A 22562-nucleotide genomic window follows, 5' to 3' on the forward strand; every position below is an offset into this window, starting at 1 on the left:
AAACAAATTGGTTATTTTGGTTATTCCATTTTAAACTTTGCTCCTGCGGTGTGTATCATACAGAGGCCTGATTCCACGCGTGCTGGGTGACATCCTTTCCTTGTGGTTGTGCAACTTGGTAGCACATATCATCAACACCCATGTCATCGAGAACAGAGTAAGAACATTGGTCCAGCTTTTATACACATTGTGTTTCATGGAAAGCCAAGCTCTTGCTCGAGTTGTGAATCTCTCTCCTTGGGAATAATGGGAAATCTGATTTTATTTATTGGGAGCACACCATCTGTGTGTAGTTATAGGTGTGCTGCGATGCAATGTAACACAGTATGCAAGTCCCGCGATAGGTATTACAACAATACGACTAATTGTGACGTGCCCTTTGAATTTAACATCTCGTTACATTAGTTTTCTGAAACTTCATTTCAGATACGTGAAGCACAAGTTATAAAAGCATATATATTAATTATTTCGACTGATTTAAGGTGTTTCTGCCTCCTCTGTATGACAATTACAAAATTCAGTTGTAATTGCAGAGTACACGTGGGTGATGATATGAATTGGTACGGTGTTGAACACCTTTGATTCCTTGGTTATATAACTTGCCAATTGATGCTATGCTGAGTGTGTCGTTTCCCTTTTTAGGTCATCTCTACCGAGATGACCTAATAAAGCCGGACCAAATGTCCGTCCGTCCGTACATCCGTCCGTACGTCCGTCAACAATTTTTCTTTCCGATCTTGATGAAACTTAGTATGTGGGTAGAGGTCGATGAGTGTTGCACAACGATATAACTTTTGTCCGGGTTCAAGGTCAGGGACGAGGTCATGAGGTCACGTAAGTTATAAAAATCGCCATTTTCAAAACCTATCTAGTCTGCCATTCTACAAGATATTCGGCAACTGTTTATTGATTATGATAGTAAAAAATATTATCTTGTATCTAACCGGACAGATTTTTGAATTTACTTCCCGTTTGATCGTCACGTGATCTGGAAGATGGCCAAAAACGCCGATGTGATTCGCAAAGAAGGAAGGAAGGAGAAATGAAATATAAATATAAAACACATTTTTAGCCTTTTTAGGTCATCTCTTCGAGCATGACCTAATAATATGGGTGTCGATGTCCTTCGATCCGTCCGTCCGTTCACAATGAAATTGAAGCGGGAGATCTGGTCATTAGTGATCCTGATAGAGGTCGATGAGACGTACATGATGGTATGACTTTCAAGGTCACGAGGCCTTTGAAGTTGCAAAAATGACGATTTTCAAATTCCATCTCCTACATTTCTCAAGTGATCTTGAATTTGATTGTAGCATATGAATCTATGGGACAGTATCTAAATTTGGTCGGGCCGGATTTTCGAATTTTGCTTTCTTTTTCGCGTCACGTGACTTCAAAGTTTGCAAAAACTGCCCTACCTTCAGGAGGCCATATATATATTCTCTACTGGGCATGGTAAAAGTTAGTGAATGCTGTCATTGCATAGCAGCTGACCTTGTCTTTCATGTCCATTCGAAAGAATACCGATATCTTCGAATACTTACACGTCACGTGACTGAATTTTGCGAAAACTGCTTCATGTAGTTGCAAAATGACGATTTTTAAAATCTATCTCCTCCTACATTCCTTAAGTTATCTTGAATTTGATTGTGGCATATGAATGTATGGGACAATATCTAGATTTGGTTGGGCCAGATTTTCGATATTCACTTTCGTTTTCGCAGCACGTGACTTCAAAGTTGGCCAAAAATCCCTCCTGACCCGAGAACACTACACCCGAGTAACAGGAACTCATGCTTGTAAAGGTCGTTCTCGTGCTTGGTATTCGTTAACTCTCGGTTTGTGACTCCTATTATTTCTCGCAGAGATGACCGTCACTCCCGCACGGGTGTATTTGTATATTTATACATTTTTTCGCCGAAGGTGCAAAAGTTTCAAAACCCGAAATGTAAACGTCGGCATTTATTTTCGAAATATAATTTCGTGCGCGCACGCGCTAAAATGCCGAGTCATCTTTAACCAAACTGCGCAGTCGTCTTCGGTCATAACTGAACATTGAGAACTTGTGGTATTATAGAGATGACCGTCACCCCCACACGGGGGTAATTGTTTGAAGTGCTTTTTATCGTCATCGTCGCGATTGCCAAAAATATCCCGCACTGTTGCTCAGCATCGTCATTTATCAATGCAAGCACACGTCAAAATACAATTTCAAGACATTAGTTATCTCGTTCCATCAAGTCGTGTCCGACTTCTGGTGACATTCATGATCAGATTTCTCCAAAAATCCTGATCTTGCACTGCTTCCCGAAACTCTGGCACAAACGGCTTGGTTGCAGCCTTTGCCCCATTCATCCAGCGCATACAAAATCTACCTCTTCTTCTTCTTCTTCTTCTTCTTCTTCTTCCCCCATCACTTTACCCAGCATGGTTAATTTCTCCAGACTTTCAACTTTCGTGCACACATGATGTGTCTGAAGTATGACAGTTTCTGCTTTACCATCAGTATTTCTAATGTACATGGCGGTCTAAATTTATTCAAGCACCGATGTGTTTGTTCTTGTTGCAGTCAGTGGAATTTTTAATATCCATCTCCAACACCACATTTAAAATCTGTAAATCTTCTTCCTTTCTTTTTCACTGTCCATGACTCGCATCCATGGATAACAACTGGAAATACCAGAACATTCCCCAGCCTCCTCTTGGTTTGGATTATCACATCTTTGTCAATTCTGACATTACTGTTCTCACCATTGCTGACCGTCGATGAATTTCTCCACTCATTCAAATCTTAGAACCCAGGAAGACGAAACTTTCCACTGTTTTCACGTGATTTCAAGTTGGCACGGTAACAGGATTTTTACCTTACGGGACCTCTAACCTTTGACCTCTTGACGTCATAACCTAATCGGTTTAGGTGAACTCGTACCAAGTTTGACTTGGATCCCTTCGGTCGTTGTTAAGTTATTCCGGGAACAAAAACCTATCACGGACGGATGGACAACCCGAAAACATAATGTCTCTGGTGAATCGCGGAAACAAAAAGTACAATTGTATTCTCCAAAATGCCAACAGGATTAGAACAGCACCGGGCAATGCCTGGTACCCCTCCTAGAACAGTGTAAAACGGAGAGAAACCTTCCTTTGTTATTCCTCTGCTTTTTCCATGATGCATCGCAGATTTACGATTCGATCTCCACTACCTCTTCCTCCTCTGAAAGCTGCTTGCTGAAAGGACATTTATCGCATCACAACGTCTTCTATTCTCGATTGAAAGATCTTTAGTAATATCTTCCCAGCATGTGAAATTGAGGCAATGGTTTGGTTATTTAAACATTATCTTGCATCCCCTTTTTTTTTGGCGGTGAAACGTCGCCTGACTGCCTCCACCTTTTGGGCCCATACAATCTTGCTCCAGATCTGTGTAAAGATGGCTGTTAAAATTTTGATTGCTTCCTCCCCCAACTACCTTCTTCATTTGCATGCAATACCAGGCTGCAGGGTAGCGTCATTGGCTGAGGGCGCAGCTGTGCCGCTGATGCAATGCCCTGTGCTGGTGAGGGCAGGAATTTGGAATGTGGCCACGGTACCGGCGATAGCTTGTCTTCTCTTCGCGAAACACACCCTTGGGATCTTTAACGTCCACCAACAAATTCTGGCAGACGGCACAACCGTTGAACGTCCGTCTAAGGAACGATACACACATTGATGAAACACCAGGATAACAGTTTATTGCTGGGTCAGGATTCTAACCCAGGCTAGACAGCTTCGAGACGAGTGTGCATTACACTCAGCCATCCTGTCAGCCCCCTAACTACTTAAAGAGTTGTATTGGAATTTTGTGGACACCTGGTGCTTTTTCCATTTGCCGGGTCTTTCAGGGCTGTACGTACTTCACATTTTATCCCCATTGGTTCTTGCTCATGTTCTCTTTTCTGCCATCGTATTGTTATCTCGTTTGTATAGGGTTTCGGTATCGTCCTTCCATCGTTACCTCCACCACCTAAGGTGGAAGGAGGTTGTGTTTTCACCCTTTTCTGTCTGTGTGTGCAGGATATCTCAAAAAAGTTGGTGGACAGGTTGGGTGTGTGACAAGGACAAACTGATTAGATTTAGGTGAAGATCCGAATCCGGATCCGGATACAACAGTTATTTAATTCTTAGTCATTCTTCACCATTGAGAGATCGGACCAAAAACGATATATAGCACGGGTCCACACCTTTCCCTCAAAACCGAAGATATTTCAAACGTTGTTTTAAAACAATATTTCAAAAAGTTATTGGGCTCGATATGTTTCACTGGATCAGGCATTGCGTGGCGGAGGTATGCGCTCTACCGAGTGCTCTTCTAGTTATTTCATCTGTATTTGTTTTATCAGATATTTTCCTGTTTTACTCTTAAGGACCCCCAATCTGAGACCTAAACTGTGATATCTATGAGCTTTTATATATACTAGACGACCTGTGAACCCGTTGGGTTCCCGTTGTAACCAGTTGATGAAAAAAAAAAAAAATCATTTCAAGAAAAAAAAAAAAAGATAGCTCCAGCGAACGATACTACTGAGGTTGTTTGCATTGATCAAATTATCCTGAAGAGTACTTGATTGAATCGGGAATTGTTTTTTAAATATTTTTTTTCGTTGCCTGATTTGAACGAAACTTGATACTGCACACCACAGGTGAATGGTGAGTAAGGGGGCCCAAATTTTTGCGCTATCGTGTACCGTTTGGGCTGTATTTCGGGAACATACATACATACATACATACATACATACAAGATGAGAGTTTTAGTAATATACAGAAGATATCTTGTTTTCCCCACTCTGTCACTTTCTATTTCTATGTATGCCTCTGAAATATTTATCTTTGTCTTTCTGATTTCTTTGTTGCCCATCAGGTGAAGTCAATGTGTACAGTTTTGCGATTGGGTTGTTTGAACCATGGGTTTGCAATTTTGAGATGATTTTCCTCACACAACTCTAGCATTCGCTCCCCTGGCTCGTTTTGGATACTACGTCCGTGCTTTCCTGCAATCCCTGGTGCTCCTGCTACTCCAATTTTGCATTCCTGCCTTCCATAATAAATAAAACATCTCCTTTAGGCACCTGTTCTACCAGTTCCTGCAAGTTTTAATAAATCTCCACATTTTCTTCATCTGCTGCAGAAGTTGGAGAATATATCTGAATAATGTTGGTGTTCACTGAATGTCCTTTCAACCTCACTGATATTAACCTAGACCATTGACTGGGTTGTATCCCAGTACTGACCCCACTGTCTTCTTATCACAAATCACTGCCACTCCATTTCTTTTACAGGTTTCATGACCAGTAAAAGACACTATAACCGTCAGATTGAAACTGCCCAAACCAGTCCATTTAAGTTAACTTATTCCCACAATTTCAGTTTCTGTCCTCTCCCTCTCTCTTTATTCGTCCCATTCCTGTTTCACCGGAGGAGACTATAGGTCTGCTCTCCGTCTGTCTGTCCGTTCGTATCACCTATGGTTTTTCAGACTCCCCCCCCCCCCCCAAACTCTTTATCATATTCAACTATAACTTGGTACATGGCTTTATTATGATTAGTTGGCACAACAAGTTAGAGATTCAGTGTTTCATCAATTTTTCAGATTTATGCCCCTTTTGGACTGAGAAAATATCACATCGGTAGGGAACATGTATTGCAAAGCAATTCTTGCTCTTGTTGCATCTCACCTTTCCTGATTCATTGACCTTAAATTCCACGTTTCGATTGTGTGAATCTCAACGTTCGACATTTAGTTCTGGTGACCTCAGCGACTGAATTCCCTTGTGGTTTCGATCCAGTCCCGTCATAACGGCCAGTCATTCTCAAAATATTTTTCTCCGCTTTGAAAGAGAGTGAGCGTGGCCATATCCTTCACAACTGTTTGAACGCCTGTTATCATTTTTAGTTTTGGTTCCTCTCAATTAAATCTCAATACAATTGGCCTGTGAGGGCAGCTAAAGAAGCCATAATCAAAAACAACACATGGTATAATGGCAAGGAGACGTCACAATTGTCGTGGCAGGATTGTGCCTTGGATTCTAGATTCAAGTCTTCCACAGAAGGATGATGCCTTGAGGAGCCATGTGCATCCTCGACCCAAGAAACCACAAAGCTCAATGAGTTGGACTATTTAGATGCAAGTCAGTTGTGTTTCCCATGGCATTTGATAATGTCTGTGAGGTCAATACTATGTAAAGTACAATCAGCTTCCAATCTTTCATTTGCTTCACCCCAGCTTTCTCCAGGTGAGATGACAACCGTACCTGTTGAGCTGAAGCTGATGTGGTTAATGAGCCTCCCATGAAAATGGATGCTTGGAGATATTTGCTAATGTTCGAGACATCAGGACCACCATTTGAGGACGTTCACAATGAGATTGAAAGAAACAGGGCTGAGCCACATCTGTTCCTCTCGCTGAAAATCCACTTTATTGGGAGAGATCTCGGGAAGCCAAGATGTATCAACAGGGCCATCCCAGCCACATCAATGCATTCCTTACGATATGGGTATTTTCAACTGCTGGAGATGTTGTAACTGCTAAGAGGAGAGCACTTCTTGGAGAGAATGTTGACTTGCTACTATTCTTGAAGAAAACTATGGAAATGTGATGGTTTTATTGTTTCTGCAATAATACATCAGTTCTTTGTACAAAAAAATCCTTGTTTTGTTTTCATTTTTGGACTGGTTTGTAGAATGATCATGCTAATTTGACATGTACAGCCAAAGTATCGTGATGTGTATCGTTACGCTGGGTTATAAATTGATTTTGTCCCGCTTCTCCCCCCTTCCACGTCCCAAAGCATCAATATAGTGAGATGAAGAGTTACACTCAAGCTGTCACATCAGTAAGTACAAGCATGGAGCATGCTGTGTATATTATTATAATTTGTTGCATTCTCCTTTTCCTTTCTCCCATCCCTCATTCCTCTTCCCAATCCTCTAGTTTGAGATGGGGAAGCTATGCCTTGAATGTAAAAATATGTCTTGGTATTATAAAGAAGGCTCTTTCATAATGGTGGTCGACAAAATTGAACTTTTTTCTTTCATCAAAAATGTAAACATGCTTTTCTCGACCAGTTTTGGACACTGATTCCGAATCTGTTTTCGGTTTTCCTCCAGTGCATGAAGTTATCGAAATATGACTGGTATTAATTTCAGCACAAGTTGAGTAATAATCTCGCATGAGGCCAGTTAACATTACATCTTTATTTATTTTTCAGTATAATACCCATAAATGTTATACTCACCATACACTTGGTTAAATTTATAGAGCACACTGATGAAAAAAGAAATATATAACAACTTTAAAACGTTGCGAGCACAACTTTCTTTTTTTTAAACTTTGTCCGGATTGTCGCGATACAAAAACCAGCAGTAGTCCGCCAGCATAATTTCATTCCAGAAACCTTGGTAGCGATTTTCCATCTCCTGAATGTATTGATGGAAGAACGTCCCCCCTGCTCTTCACTCACCGCACCAAGGTTTTTGGGAAGGAAATCTCGATGTGAATGTAAAAAAAAAATGTAATTTCAAGGACACGTGACAGTCCATTTTTTTATATGCATCGAGCAGTTTCTAGACTCTGTTTGTACGCGGGAGACTTGTGGTTACCCAAGAAGTTTCCTCAAATCCATTTCCAAGGTTATTGCTTTAATTTTAATTAAGGCAATAGCCTTGGAAATTTGATCGGTCTCATCACAAAAACTGGACGTGCTAGAGGAAAACTAAAAACAGATTTAGAATCAGCGTCCCAAGAGCGATCTCGTCCACCTATAATTATATATGATGAAAATGATTTGTTGGCCAGTGTTATTTGAAAACAAAAAACTTGTCAAATTGATCATATTTTAGGGCCTTCTGCCATGCTCTCGACCAGTGGGTCCCAACTTCTTTTCTTTTCTTTTGCTGCAACTCTAAATTGACCATGACCTCCCGACCCTCAAGCTTATGATAAAATTTAAATATGCATATCTCGATATAATGGAGCGAATGCTTACTGCACTGTATGTATACTATGCCTGGTGTTGGCTTCATGGCTCGAGTGGTGGGCTTGGGATCCTAGGGTCCTGAGTTCAAATCCTGCTTTGCTGTTGAATTAATTCCAGGTGGGGTTGACTCTGCCTGTCATCCTTTTGAGGTCGGCAAAATGAGTGCCAGCTTGCTGGTATCCTGTGTCGGAGTGGCGACCTGTTCAGGATTGTGCCCAATAGCCCAGAAGACCACTTAGGCAGCACCAACACTGTACGGAGTATGGTCCCATTGAATGAATGGATGGATTTTCATCACAAAAAAATAAAACGCAGAACCATCGGAAAGCATCCGTAAATGAAAATATCCAAAAATACGTGCAAAGTCGTGCAGCCTTGTGGTCACTGCAGGTGAGCGACTCGAGACAATGGGCTGCAACTGCTGATATTTTGTATGTGCCTACGTACAAAGCACGGTTCGTTATTGGTTACAATATGTAAACGTACCCCACTAGTATAGGAATATATATATATATATATATATGTATATATATATATATGTATATATATATATATATATATATATATATATATATATATATATATATATATATATATATATATATATATATATATATATATATATATATATATATATATATATATATATTATATGCAAGGTGTGTTTGTGTGAAGACTTCTTTGATTTCTATATAATTGCACACTCCTTGACCAATCTCCATCAAATTTGGCAGATGTGCTGGGGGTACCCATGTTCAGGTCATGGACAAAACCCCCTCACCCCCATAAGGCAATTTTCTACATGTATGTGTATGTTTGTATGTCTGAAAATCAAGAAACTCACTTCAAACAAGGAAATGAGGCCAATTGGCCCATCTGATTAACATGGTGCACTCGGATTAATTTTTGCTCCAGCTTGAGACATCAAATGATATGTAGTTGGAAAAGGAAACGGAGCTTTCTCTGCTTCACGAGCCAGAACAGGTTTACCATGCAGGAGCTACACCAAAAACTGTGACCAAGAAACTTGAGCAAATTTCTCTCGCAGCACTTGATTTTCCTGGAGATCATGTTCTTTCTGTAATCCATCAACATTATTCCCAACTTCATGGATGTCCGAATCAAATGGATGTCTCACCCAGCTGTGCTTTTAGAGATTGACATTTTAGGGCAAGTATCAATCCATGTCCGTTTGAAGTTTCACCAAGTGTCCTTGGAAAATGTCAACCAGGTCTTTGATAGATATCTCTGCAGCGTCTTCAAGAAATTAATTAAGCTCAGGAAGTGCTGGAATTTTTCCCTTTGACATATTTTCCCATCAAAGGGATAATTTCCTTTTGAAGGACGAGATCTTCTCCCCAATCACATACTATAATGGAGCTATGGCATATGTGGGGATGTATGTCTGCTTTGTACCCATTAGTTGGACAGCTGGCTGACTCCACCCACAATTATCACCTGAAAAAAAAAATCATACGTCCTCCATTATGTGAAGGCGCATTGACCCGTCCTCTGGTGTCAGCGCATAGCCCAGTGCAGTTGGAACTATCCATGCCATATAAACACTGGAACTTAATGATGAATTAAAATGAGCTCCGACCAACCGATCATCTGTCCTGGTACTTTTGTGTACGTCATATTTCAAGAACCGTTGAACATTTATCTTTCATATTGCAGATATATATATATATATATATATATATATATATATATATATATATATATATATATATATATATATATATATATATATATATATATATATATATATATATTCCTCGGGACATCATGTCAACCTGATTAGATCACGGCCGTTATTGAATTATGTTGCCATGGCAACCATCTCGGTAACTTTGCTTGTGTACGCAAGATTTCAAAAACTGTTCAAAATTTAGCTTTCATATCACAAAGAACTATTCCTTCTGCACCCAAAAGTTGGGGGGACTTAGGGTATCAGCAAATGTTGTCTGTACTTTTGGCTTTGGCCTGAGTTTTCAAGGCTTGTTAGTGTGAAATACAAAAGGATCGCCCGTAATTTTGACGGATTTTTCTGCTCGTATCAACAATGGTTCGATTTCAAGCCTGCATTGCAATTTTCAACTCGTTCAAGTGCTGCAAATGTCACTCAAGTGAGACAGCTTTGCTAACCAGGCTTCATCCACTATTCAAGTGGTTAGACGACATTTTTTTCCCATGAGAAAGTCAACGGACTTTTGAGATATAGCGCAAGTACTGGTACTTCGATCCCATTTCTTCGCTAATAACACGGAACAGTCGAGAATCAAGTGGGAGGTTGGGGGAGAGAGTGGGAGGTTGGGGGAGAGAGTGGGAGGTTGGGGGAGGGGGAGAGAGTGGGAGGTTGGGGGAGGGATGAGAGAGTGGGAGGTTGGGGGAGGGGGAGAAAGTGGGAGGTTGGGGAAGGGGGAGAAAGTGGGAGGTTGGGGAAGGGGGGAGAGTGTGGGAGGTTGGGGGAGGGGGGAGAGAGTTGGAGGTGGGGGTGAGGTGAGGGAGGAGAGAGTTGGAGATGGGGTGAGGGGGAGAGAGTTGGGTTTAGAGGTGGGGAGAGAGTTGGAGGTGGGGTGAGGGGGAGAGAGTTGGAAGTGGGGTGAGGGGGAGAGAGTTGGGTTTAGAGGTGGGGAGAGAGTTGGAGGTGGGGTGAGGGGAGAGAGTTGGAAGTGGGGTGAGGGGGAAGAGTTGGAGGTGGGGTGGGGGGAGAGAGTTGGAGGTGGGGGGGGAAGAGTTGGAGGTGGGGGGAGAGAGTTGGAAGTTGGAGGGGATCAAATATAGATATCCCATGGATAAAAAGGACTTTTACTGCTGAAGTTCCACGGGTCCATTTTTCTTTGCGGAGTGATTGATGCAGCATTTTCTGGAGCGGGAGGGTTTTCCGTGGAACTCTGTTGCGCGAGTCCCTGCTAGTATATAGATCAAGGTGTGTAGATTGTGATCAGATGTAGATAAAGATGTGCACATCGACGTAGATGTAGACTTGCGCAGACGTGTACGTGTGTGTTTGTAGACATTGGCATAGTTGTGGTTTAACGTATGCCATTTTTAACTATTCACAACCAAAGCATGTGACCGACCACATGGTTGCCTCATCATAAGGTCACATACTTTGTTTTTTCCTCAGTGAGACTTCTACAAGCTATTCCTCACCTCTGTGAGAATGTCTCAATGTTTTCAAACAATTAATTCATCTTGTCTTCCATTCTTGTATTGCCACTGAAACCACTCGGTGGAGCACATACCTCCACCATGCAATGTCTGTTTAGTTCAACAAGAACATATTAGGCCCAATACATGTTTAAATAAAAACTTAAAAAAATATTGTATCCAGATCTTCACCAAAATTGAATCGATTCTTCTTTGTCACACACACACAACGTGTCCACCAAGTTTCATCCGAATCCGTCCACAACTTTTTGATATATCGTGCTATGTATTATTTTTGGCCCTTTCTCTGAATGGTGAAGAATCACTTTAAAAATTCTAATATTCGGATCCTGATCCAGATCTTCACCAAAATCTAACCAGTTCATCCTCGTCACACACCCAACCTGCCCACCAAATTTCATCCGAATCCGTCCACAACTTTTCAATATACCCTGCACACAAACAGACAGAAAGGGGTGAAAACATAACGTCCTTCCACCTTCGGTGGCAGAGGTAATGAACAATTAGTTTGTCAGTACACTGACAGAAAGTGTCGAGGAGACGACATCAGTTGAGTTTGGAAGACAAAAAGCAGATCGTTTGTGCACATGAGCAACCTGGTATAATCTCAAAATCACACAAGTGTGACTGACTTGTTGAAGCCATTAATTAGCGGACTGCATTTTACTTTGATTTACCACTTGCATCATTGGTTTGCATTCATAAAATGTACCTTATTTGCCTGGTTGATTCATTCGATCTGTCATGCCAAATTGTAAAAATAAGGTTTATTTTTGTCTTAAAGTTTTGACTCTCAGTGGAAGTTTTGTCGCGTGAGTGGAATGGAAAAGTATTCTTAATTGTGAAAATTCGTTTTATGTTACCCTATGATGATGTTTTTATTAATAATTGTAAACTGTATTGCTAAGCCATGTGATGAATTTTGATTTGTTAACTGTCTCCAGATGGTATTGTAGTTTGAAGGTGTATAACATAACATTTCTCGCCACCCTTGTTCTGTTTTTTTCCAGTGTTTCACCAGTATCGTCGTATACCCTTTCGTGTTGGTCGCAAACCTCATGGCTGTCAATGATTGTGGGTACGTTTGCACAGTCACTGCTGTACAAGCTAACATTTGATTGCTTACACAGAGGGTAATTTGATAAAGTAAGCCACTTTGCTGGATTCTGAAGCTCATCATTTGATTTTGAATGTTTCTGTCATCAAAACTTTTCTTTGATAGCCAAATTGAGAGGTGATTGGTTTATTAACCGGGTTTGTTTGGCGTTCCCATTTGATATATTGCCTCCTACATGCTTTGGTACTCAAGTCTCATGCTCTTGTCCTGTGTTCCTTTTTCCATTATTGCTTAAAATCCCTGTATTGCATATTAAGGTTTCATCGGCTTGTACCAAAGGCATTTGTGCATTTGGATATACGCCAGGACCCCGACATCCGTGGGGGTTACGTTCCGGGAAAACCCTGCAAATATTGAAACTGCGAATATGGGGGCATTGTTTCAATGGGAAGTGGGGGGATACGTTCCGGGAAAACCCTGCGAATATTGAAACTGCGAATATGGGGGCATTGTTTCAATGGGAAGTGGGGGGATGGGTTCCGGGAATTTCCTGACCCGCAAAAAATCCACGAGTGTTTTGTCATTGTTACAATGGAGACAAGGGGGACAATGTAATCAGATGGCGGCGGTTCCTGGTTCATGAAAAAGGCCGCAAATGGTGACACCGCCAAAGTCGGGGAATTGTTACAATAGGGACAAAGGGGGTAACGTTATCGGTTTGTGGCGGTTCCTGGTTCATGAAAAAGGCCGCAAATGGTGACACTGCCAAAGTTGGGGAATTGGTACAATAAGGACAAGGCGGGGGGGGGGGTGTAACGTTAACGGGTTGTGGCAGATCCTGGTACAAAGGGGAAAGTTTTTAAAGTTTCAAATGTTTTCATTTGATAAAGTTTCAGGGAACTTTGCAAAATGATAAAGATGAGGAGGAAGATGTGCCGTTCAGTTCTGTGGGGTGACCAGGAGCATTGTCAAGCAGGAGTACCTTGAACAAAAGGTTATTTCCTGGCAGGTACCGCTCAACCTGAGGAATGAAACAGTTATGGAACCAGTCCATAAAAAGTTCAGATGTCACCCATGCCTTCCTTTTCACCCTCCAATACACGGGCAGAGCCTGCTTGTTTTTGTTCTTTAGCACATGTGGGTCCAGGGAACGATAGAGCATCAGGGCTTTACCATGAAGTCCCCTTCGGCGTTTGCGCCGAGGAGAAGGGATACCCGGTCCTTTGCGGCCTTGAAGCTGGCTGCTTTGCTCTTGCGCTGTGAGATGAACGTCCTGGTTGGCATCTTTTTCCAAAACAAGCCGGTCTCATCAGCGTTAAAGACCTGCTCTGGCAGGTACCCCTTCTCCTCGATGAGGCTCGTGAGTCCTGCAGGGAATGCCTTGGCCATGTGTTGTGGACCACGGAGGCAAGCTCCCCTTCGAGCTTGGCGTGTGCATTGTGGGTAACTGCAGGAGGGTGAGTAGTCTGCGCATTGTTTGTGGGGCATTTTTGCGGGTGATGCTGTATTCCACAGCTGATATAAAGATGTGGTGAGCAATTTTCATTTTGTAATTAGTCCATATGTAGCTCGCTGCTAATTACACTAACAGATATGCTGAACATTTCCATTCATTAACTCACAGGACATGATGTCTTTCCTATCTACAGGCAGATTATGCTGAGCCTTTTAAAAATGTAACAGCTCAGATGGTGCTGTTTGTAGCAAGAGGGTGATTTACACGAAGATTCGCTGAATGTTTCCATTGTGTAATGTCCGTATGTGGCGACCTGGTAATTACTGGATACATCAATAGATCATACATGGCAAGTTGGAGGTAACAAAAAACGGGGTATTTATTTATTTATTTATTAGACGCGATCGGAAGTGATACTACGTGTGGAATCCTATTGGATAGTGACATGCCTTTCGGTGAGAGAAAGCTCATGTCACACAGCCAAGTGTGTTTTCCATTACCAATCAGCTTGTCCAGTGCTTGCCAATTGGCTTAATCAAGCAAGCACCCCAACAAAACACTTGCTGCTAGGTAACTGAACAAACCGCGGGTGTGTTGCATTATCAACTAGAAGGGCACTCGGTAGAGCGCATACCTCCGCCACATAATACCTGATCCATGAGAACATATCGGGCCCAATACATTTTTGAAAAATCATGCTATACAGTGTTGTATCGTTTTTGGTCCTATCTCTCAATGGTGAAGAATCACTTAAAAAAATTAAATAATTCTCGTTTTTAGATCCGGTTTCGGATCTTCAGCAGAATCGAATCAATTCGTCAGTGAAATGAGTACCAGTGTGTACTGGTAGAGGGGCACTGCATCAGCAACACAGTCACGCTTCCAAGAAATGATAGCTACCCTGGCAGCTAAGCTGCCATACGCAAGAAGAAGAAGAAGAAGAAGAAGAAGAAGAAGAAGAAGAAGAAGAAGAAGAATGGTGAAGAATAACTTTTTTAAATTCTAGTCGTCGGATCCGGATCTTCACCAAAATCTAATCAGTTCATCCTTGTCACACACCAAACCTGTCCACAGAATTTCATCCAGATCCCTCCACAACTTTTTGAGATATCCTGTACACAGACAGACAGCTAGAAGGGTGAAAACACAACCTCCTTCACCTTCGGTGGCGGAGGTAATAAGCTTGCTACCGCTTGCCAAGCCAGCCGTTCCTTAACAGTGTCGAATGGTGGAATGCTTTCTTCAGTGCTTAAGCCACTTGGCGAGCACTCGACAAGAAACTTGGTAACTGAATGCATCCCAGGTCTGACAGTCAGTGTGTTAATCCTTGTGAGTGGAATGGAAGAGAAACTGCGTTTTTAAAACGGATCGAACTTTCCATCCAATATGGTATGGGTTTTCCATCCATACACTGGGGACCGTACTCTGTGCAGAGCGTTGGTGCTGCCTAAGCAGTCTCCTTGGCTATTGGGCACAATCCTGGACGGGTCGCCTCTCTGATGCAGGAGACTAGCAAGCTGGTACTCATTTTGCCGACCTCGGAAAGATGACGGGCAGAGTCAACCCCACCTGGTGTTAATTCAACAGCCGAGTAGGATTTGAACTCTGTATTCTAGGATCCCAAGCCCACCACCCTAACCATAAAGTCAACACCAGGCATATATGGGTTTTGACGATCCTAAAATTGGTCTGTGGGTTTTCACAAATAAATCCGGGTCACTTACCATCTATGATAGATGCTGTTAGTGTTTTCACTCTGTAAGTAACTCACAGGTGATGGTGTCACAGGGAATGACGTGTTACACTAGTGAGACATCTCGCAAAACTGTTTATCCCACGAAGGTACAATACACGTACAGGAAGCAGGTCATGTTAGCAGCTCGTAGAAGATATGTTTTTTGCGTATGTACAATATTGCACTGTACGTACATCCAGCTGCTTTGTGCGTGGCTCATGGAAGATGTGTTTTGGAACTGTGTTATGCTCGCGGCTCATGAAGAAAAAAAAAATTGCCACGAAAACCGTGAATACACAGGGCAATTTCCCACGAATGTCAGAGCATGTCACAAATTATCGACGTGAATACGTGGAACCCGCAAATGTTGGAATCGCGAATGTCGGTGTCTGGGTGTATATGCAATGCGATACATTTAAGATGTATATGCAATGATTATGGAATGCGGCTCAGGGAGAGTTGGATAAGTCCTGCATATTATTTAATGATTGTTGCCATTTTTTAACGACGCAATTAGTATAGTCCCTCAACCTGTGAAAATCTGTATAAACTACTGCTGAAGCCTTTTATTTCACATTCTTCAGGAAAACCTTTGAGGCAAATTTCATTTGGGGGGGGGGCTTAAAATAAAAAAAAACTGTACCATAAGCATTTACATGACGTAAACAATTCAAAAATATACATACCACAGAACTAGGTGACGACCAAGTTGCTTTTTTAAAGAGGATTGTTGACAAAACCTCATTTGTGCAATCTGGACTCCGTGGCTTCAATCTTATAAAAAATAACGTGTTCCAGATAAAGCCGGCATTAATCAGCATTGAAGCTTTCGAGAGAAAGGAACAATCCACATTAACATAAGACCAGCATACACTCTGATGTGGAAAACTGAAGAGCTCCCGATACAAGCAAGCCTATTCACGATGAACTCTCGAACTACCCAATCCAGGCAACGGCTGATATCGAGTCCATTTTGGAGGAAATTTAGAGACTTGATCACAAATGCAGCTAACTGTACTCTCGTCCAGAGAGTGAAGAAGCAGGCTGAATGGATCACAGATGCTACCTTCAAGTTGATTGAAGAATATAGCGGTGCAATTAGCTCCAAAATCTGAGACGTGTATACAGACAGAGAAAAATGCAGAACTGTCTGACATGACAAGGCTGTCTACCTGGAACAACAAACACTCCTCACTGAATAAGCTGCAGCTTATGTCAACATTCAGGAAATGTATGGGATAGTAAAAAGCCTGACAGAAAACACCCTCAGCCCTTGCAACACCCCATCAAATCTTCATCGGGTCAACTTCTTACTGATGCCATGAGCCCGCTAAAACGCTGGAAAGAGTATAGTGAAGAGCTCAGCTCAATCCCATCTTGTCTTCAGTTATCTTACCCTCCTTCCCACACATGATGCACTGAATCCTGTGGTGAGACCGTTGCTCAGAAACGACTTGCTTTCTCTTCCTGGAAAGCAAACCCGACCAAAGGCAATCTCAGCTTATTCCACAAAGCCCGCAACAAGTATCTGTCCCCTCTCAGGAGAGCCAGAAAACAACATCTGTCCAACCTCAAGATTAAACCTTCAAACTTGTCTCTCTGCTCTAAAACCTGGTGATGCCTTGTCAACTATGTTTCAACAACTATGCTCTCCCTCCATCCCTTCCTTCTGTTCAAATGGCACCAGAGCCGACTCCACTCGTGAGAAGGCTGAATGGCTAAATTCAGTGTTTACTTCCAAATCTTGTGTCCCCAACTCCTCCCTCTCTGTACCCATCCTACCCAGTCACACTCAACTTTCCTGGACTCTCTGTCTCTTGCCCCCTAGGTGGAGAAATTTTTGGCAACCCTCGACTGATTTTGCAACTGGACCGGACGGCATCAGCTCAAACCTTCTCTGCTGCTCTTGCACATCCTCTTTCTGCTCTTTTCACCCTATCATTTGCCAGAGGTCATCTTCCATCTGCTAGGAAATCAGCCAACATCATTGCATTACATAAAAGCTGCAAAAACAGATCTTCTTCACTACAGATATATAGCTTGATTCCAATTATCAGCAAGGTCATGGAATCCATAATCGTAGGTGACATAATATCATTCCTTTTCTCCAACAGCCTCATCTCAGATCATCCATTCAGATTCAGACCTGGTCATGCTAACTTGGACTTGCTGCTTATACTTTCCCAATAATGGTGGAGGCCCTCAATATCAGACATGAGATCAGCCATCTCTCTGGACATATCTCGAGCTTTCAATTCAGTCCGGCATCCTGCCTTGCTCTCCATACTGTCTGCCTATGGAATCCAAAGCCAACTCCACTCTTGTATTACTGACTTCCTCCACTCTCATGGAGAACTTGTGGCTCTCAATGGAACCCTTTAATCTCCTCTCCCTGTCAAGGCTGGAGTACCCCAAGACGGTGTTCTCAGCCCCATATTATTCCTAATCTTCATCAATGATGTCACTGACTCTGGAAAATCCTCTTTATCTCTTTGCTGATGACTCCACTCTGCCATGACATCTGTCATCCTTCTAACAGACAGACAGAAGCTTCCTCCCTCTCCTCATACCATGACAAAAATCACAAACTGGTCAAACACAATTTTGCATATGTATCCATATTGTCCACCCTTTATGTTCTCCCTTACGCCTGTATCCCTTGTTCGTCTGTTTCTGTCTGCTTTCTTCCTCCGCCCCGCTGTTGGTTTTTCCACTTTCTCATGCTATTCCCTTTGTGGTGATGTGTCCTGATTTATTCTGTGTCATCGCTCTTCCACGAGCCCCAGACCAGGTTGAATAAGAATAATAATAATAATAATAAATAAATAAAACGATGCACTGACATTTGCGGACCTCGACATTAGCGGAATTTTCCAGGAAAGTATCCCCCGTGAATAGCAGGGTCTGACAGGATATCGTTTTTGGCCCTATTTCTCAATGGTTAAGAATCACTTTAAAATTATAGGATCTGGTTCCTCACCAAAATCTAATCACTTTGTCCTTGTCACACACCCAGCCTGTCCACCAAATTTTGTCTGAATCCATCCACAACTTTTTTGAGATATCCTGCTGACAGACAAACAGACAGGAGTGAAAATATAACCTCCTTCCACCTTTGGCAGTAGAGGTAAAAATGGTAAAGCACCAGACATTTGTGGTACAGTGCCCGAGCTGTTGAAGAATGCATACAATGCTACAATCTCTCGTCTCGACATTTTCTATGAAATATGGAGTCGGGCAAAGGGTCACAAACAGTGGCGTCAGGGCATTATCCGATATTTTTGGAAAAGCGAAGTCTTGCAAGTTCACTGCAGCAACTATACAAGTATCACCATCCTATCAGTATAGTAGCTGCAGCCTTTGTATTTATATTACTGAACATAATTCAGAAACCCCATACCAAGAAATGCTGTGCACAACAGGCAGTCTTCAGTCCCCAGCGTTCAACATTGGAGCAGATCTTTGCCTTCTGCCAGATTGTTTAAAAGTACTGAGAGTTCAACAAACCAACCTTTGCAACCTATGCTGATGTAAAGAAGGTGTTGACTCAACAGAGACTGCCTATGTCTCCTGCTCGAAGCATCTGGAGTTCCTCTATAGATTTATCAACATGATCCAAGCACTCTGTGACAATACGGAAAGCTACACTTACATGGATCTGGACTTTGCAGATTATGTGGTCCTGTTTGCAGACAGTTGATACTCTGATCTCTACATTCTAGGATTTCAACCACAATTCATCCATGCTCAGCCTGCAATTCGGTTGGAACAACACAAAGATCCAATACTTCAGGTGAGGACAGCTTCGACCTTAAAATCAACATCGACAACAACTGTTCTGTGAACACAGTCAGAGTTTGAAGATCTTTGTTTCTGCATCCTCTCATAGGACAGCTCCATGCCAGAACTCAGGAGACACTGCCATTTCACAGTCTACATTGGCATCAATTTCTACTGTCTGGAAAACCCCAGTTAACACTCGCAACAAGCTCAGACTCTATAGCAGACTGATAACACTGATCTTTGCCTATGGCTCTGAAAGCTGGATTTGGACTCTGACCGTGATGCCCGCATTAGTGCCTTTGATATGAATGCCTTTTCTTTGCACATTGCTTCCTGGCACTTATAATGTATTGTCCACAAATGAAAAAAACCCAAACTTATTGAACCTTTAATGATGGTATTTATTCAAAGCCCCTTGGCTTTGTGTAATAGTCTTTAAAATGTGACATGTTTGTCATGGCTGTCGGATAATATACAACCCTGAATGTCTGTTCAGAATTACTGGTGGCCTGCCACCTTATGCTCCACACTTCTCTTCCTGGCTCGAGTGCTGGCGGTATCTGGCAAATTCCGTAAGTACAGACGTTGAGAATACATTATGCGTACAGATGTACATTTCTACCCCAAATCATAATGTATGGGATTTTTATTTTTATTTTTTGGAAACCTCTCACACACAAGTGGTTCATTTGGAACACAATGGTCCTTTTGTTTTCTTTCAAATAAACATACTTGCAGTTGCATTGTAATAATACAGTAAAAAAAAAAAAATGGCGAATACAAGTTGTTGAAGCACTAACATATAAAGTGAGTTGAATCAAACATTTGTCATACTTCATGCCATCAATTTCAACAAATTGTATTTTAATTGCAGAAACAGCTCAAACGAGGCTCAAGCTTGTTCTTCCGGAAGGTGCCGATTGTCAGGAAGTAAAGTATATTGTCGGTAAGCATGTGGAAACAATTGCATTGTGATCAACGTAACATTTCAGTGGTGGTTTACATTACTGCTTTACCACCATTGAGGTTGTGTATGTTTCACTTGTTGAGGTGATGAAGTTGTTATTCATAAAAATGAAAGTCCAATTTTCCACAATGCAGTGGTGATTCCATCCAGACTTTTTGGAACAACACGTTAAAAATGTTTCAAGCATTTGATGAAAACTTTCATAAACTGAATACGAACAATTTCTTCCTTTCCCCCACTTTCCTTCAGGGTGAACTTGTGACTTTTTATATCTTTTGAGATCTTGACTATCAAGTTCCTCCATATAACCTCACCATCTTCGATCCCTTTGGGTCGATATCCATCTTCATGTGACCGAGTATTTTGGTGACTCTGACTCCGTGTTATCTTTTTCCAATGTACAAAATCCTTGCCGAGCTCTGAAGCAAAAGGCTAATAAAATCCTTTGCTACATTCTACCATTAAACACGGGTCATGAGTGTTTGCTTGTAGATGTTGAAAGTTGCGGAAGGTCGAGCTTCTTTACATCAAAGGCAAGGCGGCAATTCCTGGCAGCCGATGGATGGCAGGATATTGCAGTTGAAAAAGGTGAATGGGTCAAGGGTTTAAATGTATTCCCTGTACAAAGGTGAGAAAAACTACATGACTAATTATGACGTGCATTTGCTTTTGTAAAGGGTTCACCGTTGAATGTAAACAAATGAAAGACAAATATAAAATTTAATGTGGTGTGGAATATTTGGTGAATTTTCTTTTAATGGTGAGAGTGTGGTATACCCCTGTTTGAACATGCATACCTGTGTTTGAGCATGTAGGTACAGCAGTTTGGGATGGCTTCTTGGCATGGAGCTTTGTTGATCCTAAAGAGGTTGCAAGAAAAATGATCATTTCAAATTCCCAACAGCAATGTATTTTGGTGACTATTATTGTTGTTGTTTTTTATTATTAATATTTGCTCACTTCAATTCATTCCAAAACTCGTACACAAATCATGGGAGTCGCACTAAACAATGCGGTGCATTTAAAAGGGTTTGGATGACACCTGTGCTTTGTTGTTTTCAGAGGAAATTTTATGGTTTGAGAACAACATCGAATCTTGTTTCAACATGGAAAAATCGTGATGCGATTGGGTGCTTATCCCAATTCCATTGCAGTTTTTGAAATGAATGCATGCTTCATATGAAAAATGAATCTCTTATAGGCTTCTGTCTTGGATATTGCAGTAAAAAAAAAATTATAATAAAAGATTTCTAATCTGGTTATATGGAAAAGCTTCAACTTTTCATTCTTATTTTGAAAACGTAGGTCGAACAATGCTGATTATGTTCTCAATCCGTTGGAATTATTATACTTTTAAATTATGATTACCATATTTTCTGGTGTATAAACCATGGGCCGTATATTAACCACACCCTTGTTTTTCACCCTCCAAAAAAACAACTTTTTTCTGGTGTATTAACCGCTCCCATGTTTTACACCCTCAAAATAAATTAATATATTGATCATTCTATTTTCTGATCGAGATCTAAATATGTTTGTACATTAACTTTGAACAGAACAAAGTGACAGAGATATCAACATGCTTACTCCCATGTCCACTTAATTTTGTCTGTCTTATTCTCATTTTCAAGAAGTTGAAGAGAGAGGAGAGATACCAAGAAGTTTTTATTTTTCTTTCTTATTTTTTTTTTTTTAATATTAGAAAGAGGATTTTTTTTTTGTTCCAAGAAAAAGTAAGAAAAGGGATTCATACCAGTATCATGCATATTTCTTGTGGATTTGTGGTTCTGGAAAGAGCAGTTTGGGTTTGATGAAGCTTTTCGGCTAAGCCCAGAGAAATCCTCGTCAATGCTTTCCTCGTCGAAGACAGCACGTCTTGGTCAAGTCTGAATCTTGAAATTCAGCATTGATCGTTTTTAAGACTGATTTTTTTTTTCGATACCCATGTATTAACCACACCCACCAACTTTTACCTTTTTTGCCGATTAAAAAAGTTTGGTTTAGACACCAGAAAATATGGTATGTTGTGTTGCAAGTCATGAGGAATAGCAGAACACATCCCCTTACCTTAATTGTCCTTTCACTTTAGTCTTAAACTAAGATGTCGAATATTCATGGCGGAGTACCTGAAAGAAAACGGGATTTGCTTTTGGTCGTTAACGTTTCCTTGCCTCCTCCCCTTCTCCAAGCAGTACTCTGTCCACACGCGCACACACACACGCACGCACGCACGCACGCACACACACACACACACACACACACACACACACACACACACACACACACACACACACACACACAACTGGACCTAATTTGTCTTCTCGATTGCAATCAGCATCATGAGATCTCAAGTCTTGTGTTCATCGAATTGGGTT

At 41.5% G+C, this 22562-nt stretch overlaps 2 protein-coding genes across 19 annotated transcripts in view; one reads left to right on the top strand and one right to left on the bottom strand.

The window, feature by feature from the left end:
• Positions 1-20653, top strand: part of MTCH2 (mitochondrial carrier 2) — a 54765-nt gene extending 34112 nt beyond the window's left edge. For both annotated transcript variants that reach the window (XM_085884299.1, XM_085884300.1), the window contains exons 9-14: positions 64-157; positions 6825-6869; positions 12200-12267; positions 19717-19792; positions 20095-20166; positions 20437-20653. In XM_085884299.1, the coding sequence (XP_085740425.1) occupies positions 64-157; positions 6825-6869; positions 12200-12267; positions 19717-19792; positions 20095-20154 (343 nt within the window). In that variant the 3' untranslated portion in view covers positions 20155-20166; positions 20437-20653. The remainder of the gene's footprint in view (positions 1-63; positions 158-6824; positions 6870-12199; positions 12268-19716; positions 19793-20094; positions 20167-20436) is intronic.
• Positions 20637-22562, bottom strand: part of AGBL3 (AGBL carboxypeptidase 3) — a 117269-nt gene continuing 115343 nt past the window's right edge. For 10 of the 17 annotated variants that reach the window (XR_015059003.1, XM_085884295.1, XM_085884289.1 and 7 more), the window contains 2 exons: positions 20985-21047; positions 20637-20805 (listed from right to left, as the gene is read on the bottom strand). Coding sequence is in view for 13 of the 17 variants with exons in the window: in XM_085884287.1 (XP_085740413.1) it covers positions 20660-20805; positions 20985-21047 (209 nt within the window). In the remaining 4 variants the exon portion in view is untranslated. Of the gene's footprint in view, positions 21048-22254; positions 22384-22562 lie in introns of those variants that run through there. The other 7 variants (XR_015059004.1, XR_015059002.1, XM_085884293.1 and 4 more) reach the window with 5 other exon arrangements.

This window comes from Eptatretus burgeri, chromosome 6 (genome assembly GCF_056783735.1).
Source record: "Eptatretus burgeri isolate ZD-2024b chromosome 6, Ebu_testis_v1, whole genome shotgun sequence".
Classification (NCBI taxonomy): domain Eukaryota; kingdom Metazoa; phylum Chordata; class Myxini; order Myxiniformes; family Myxinidae; genus Eptatretus; species Eptatretus burgeri.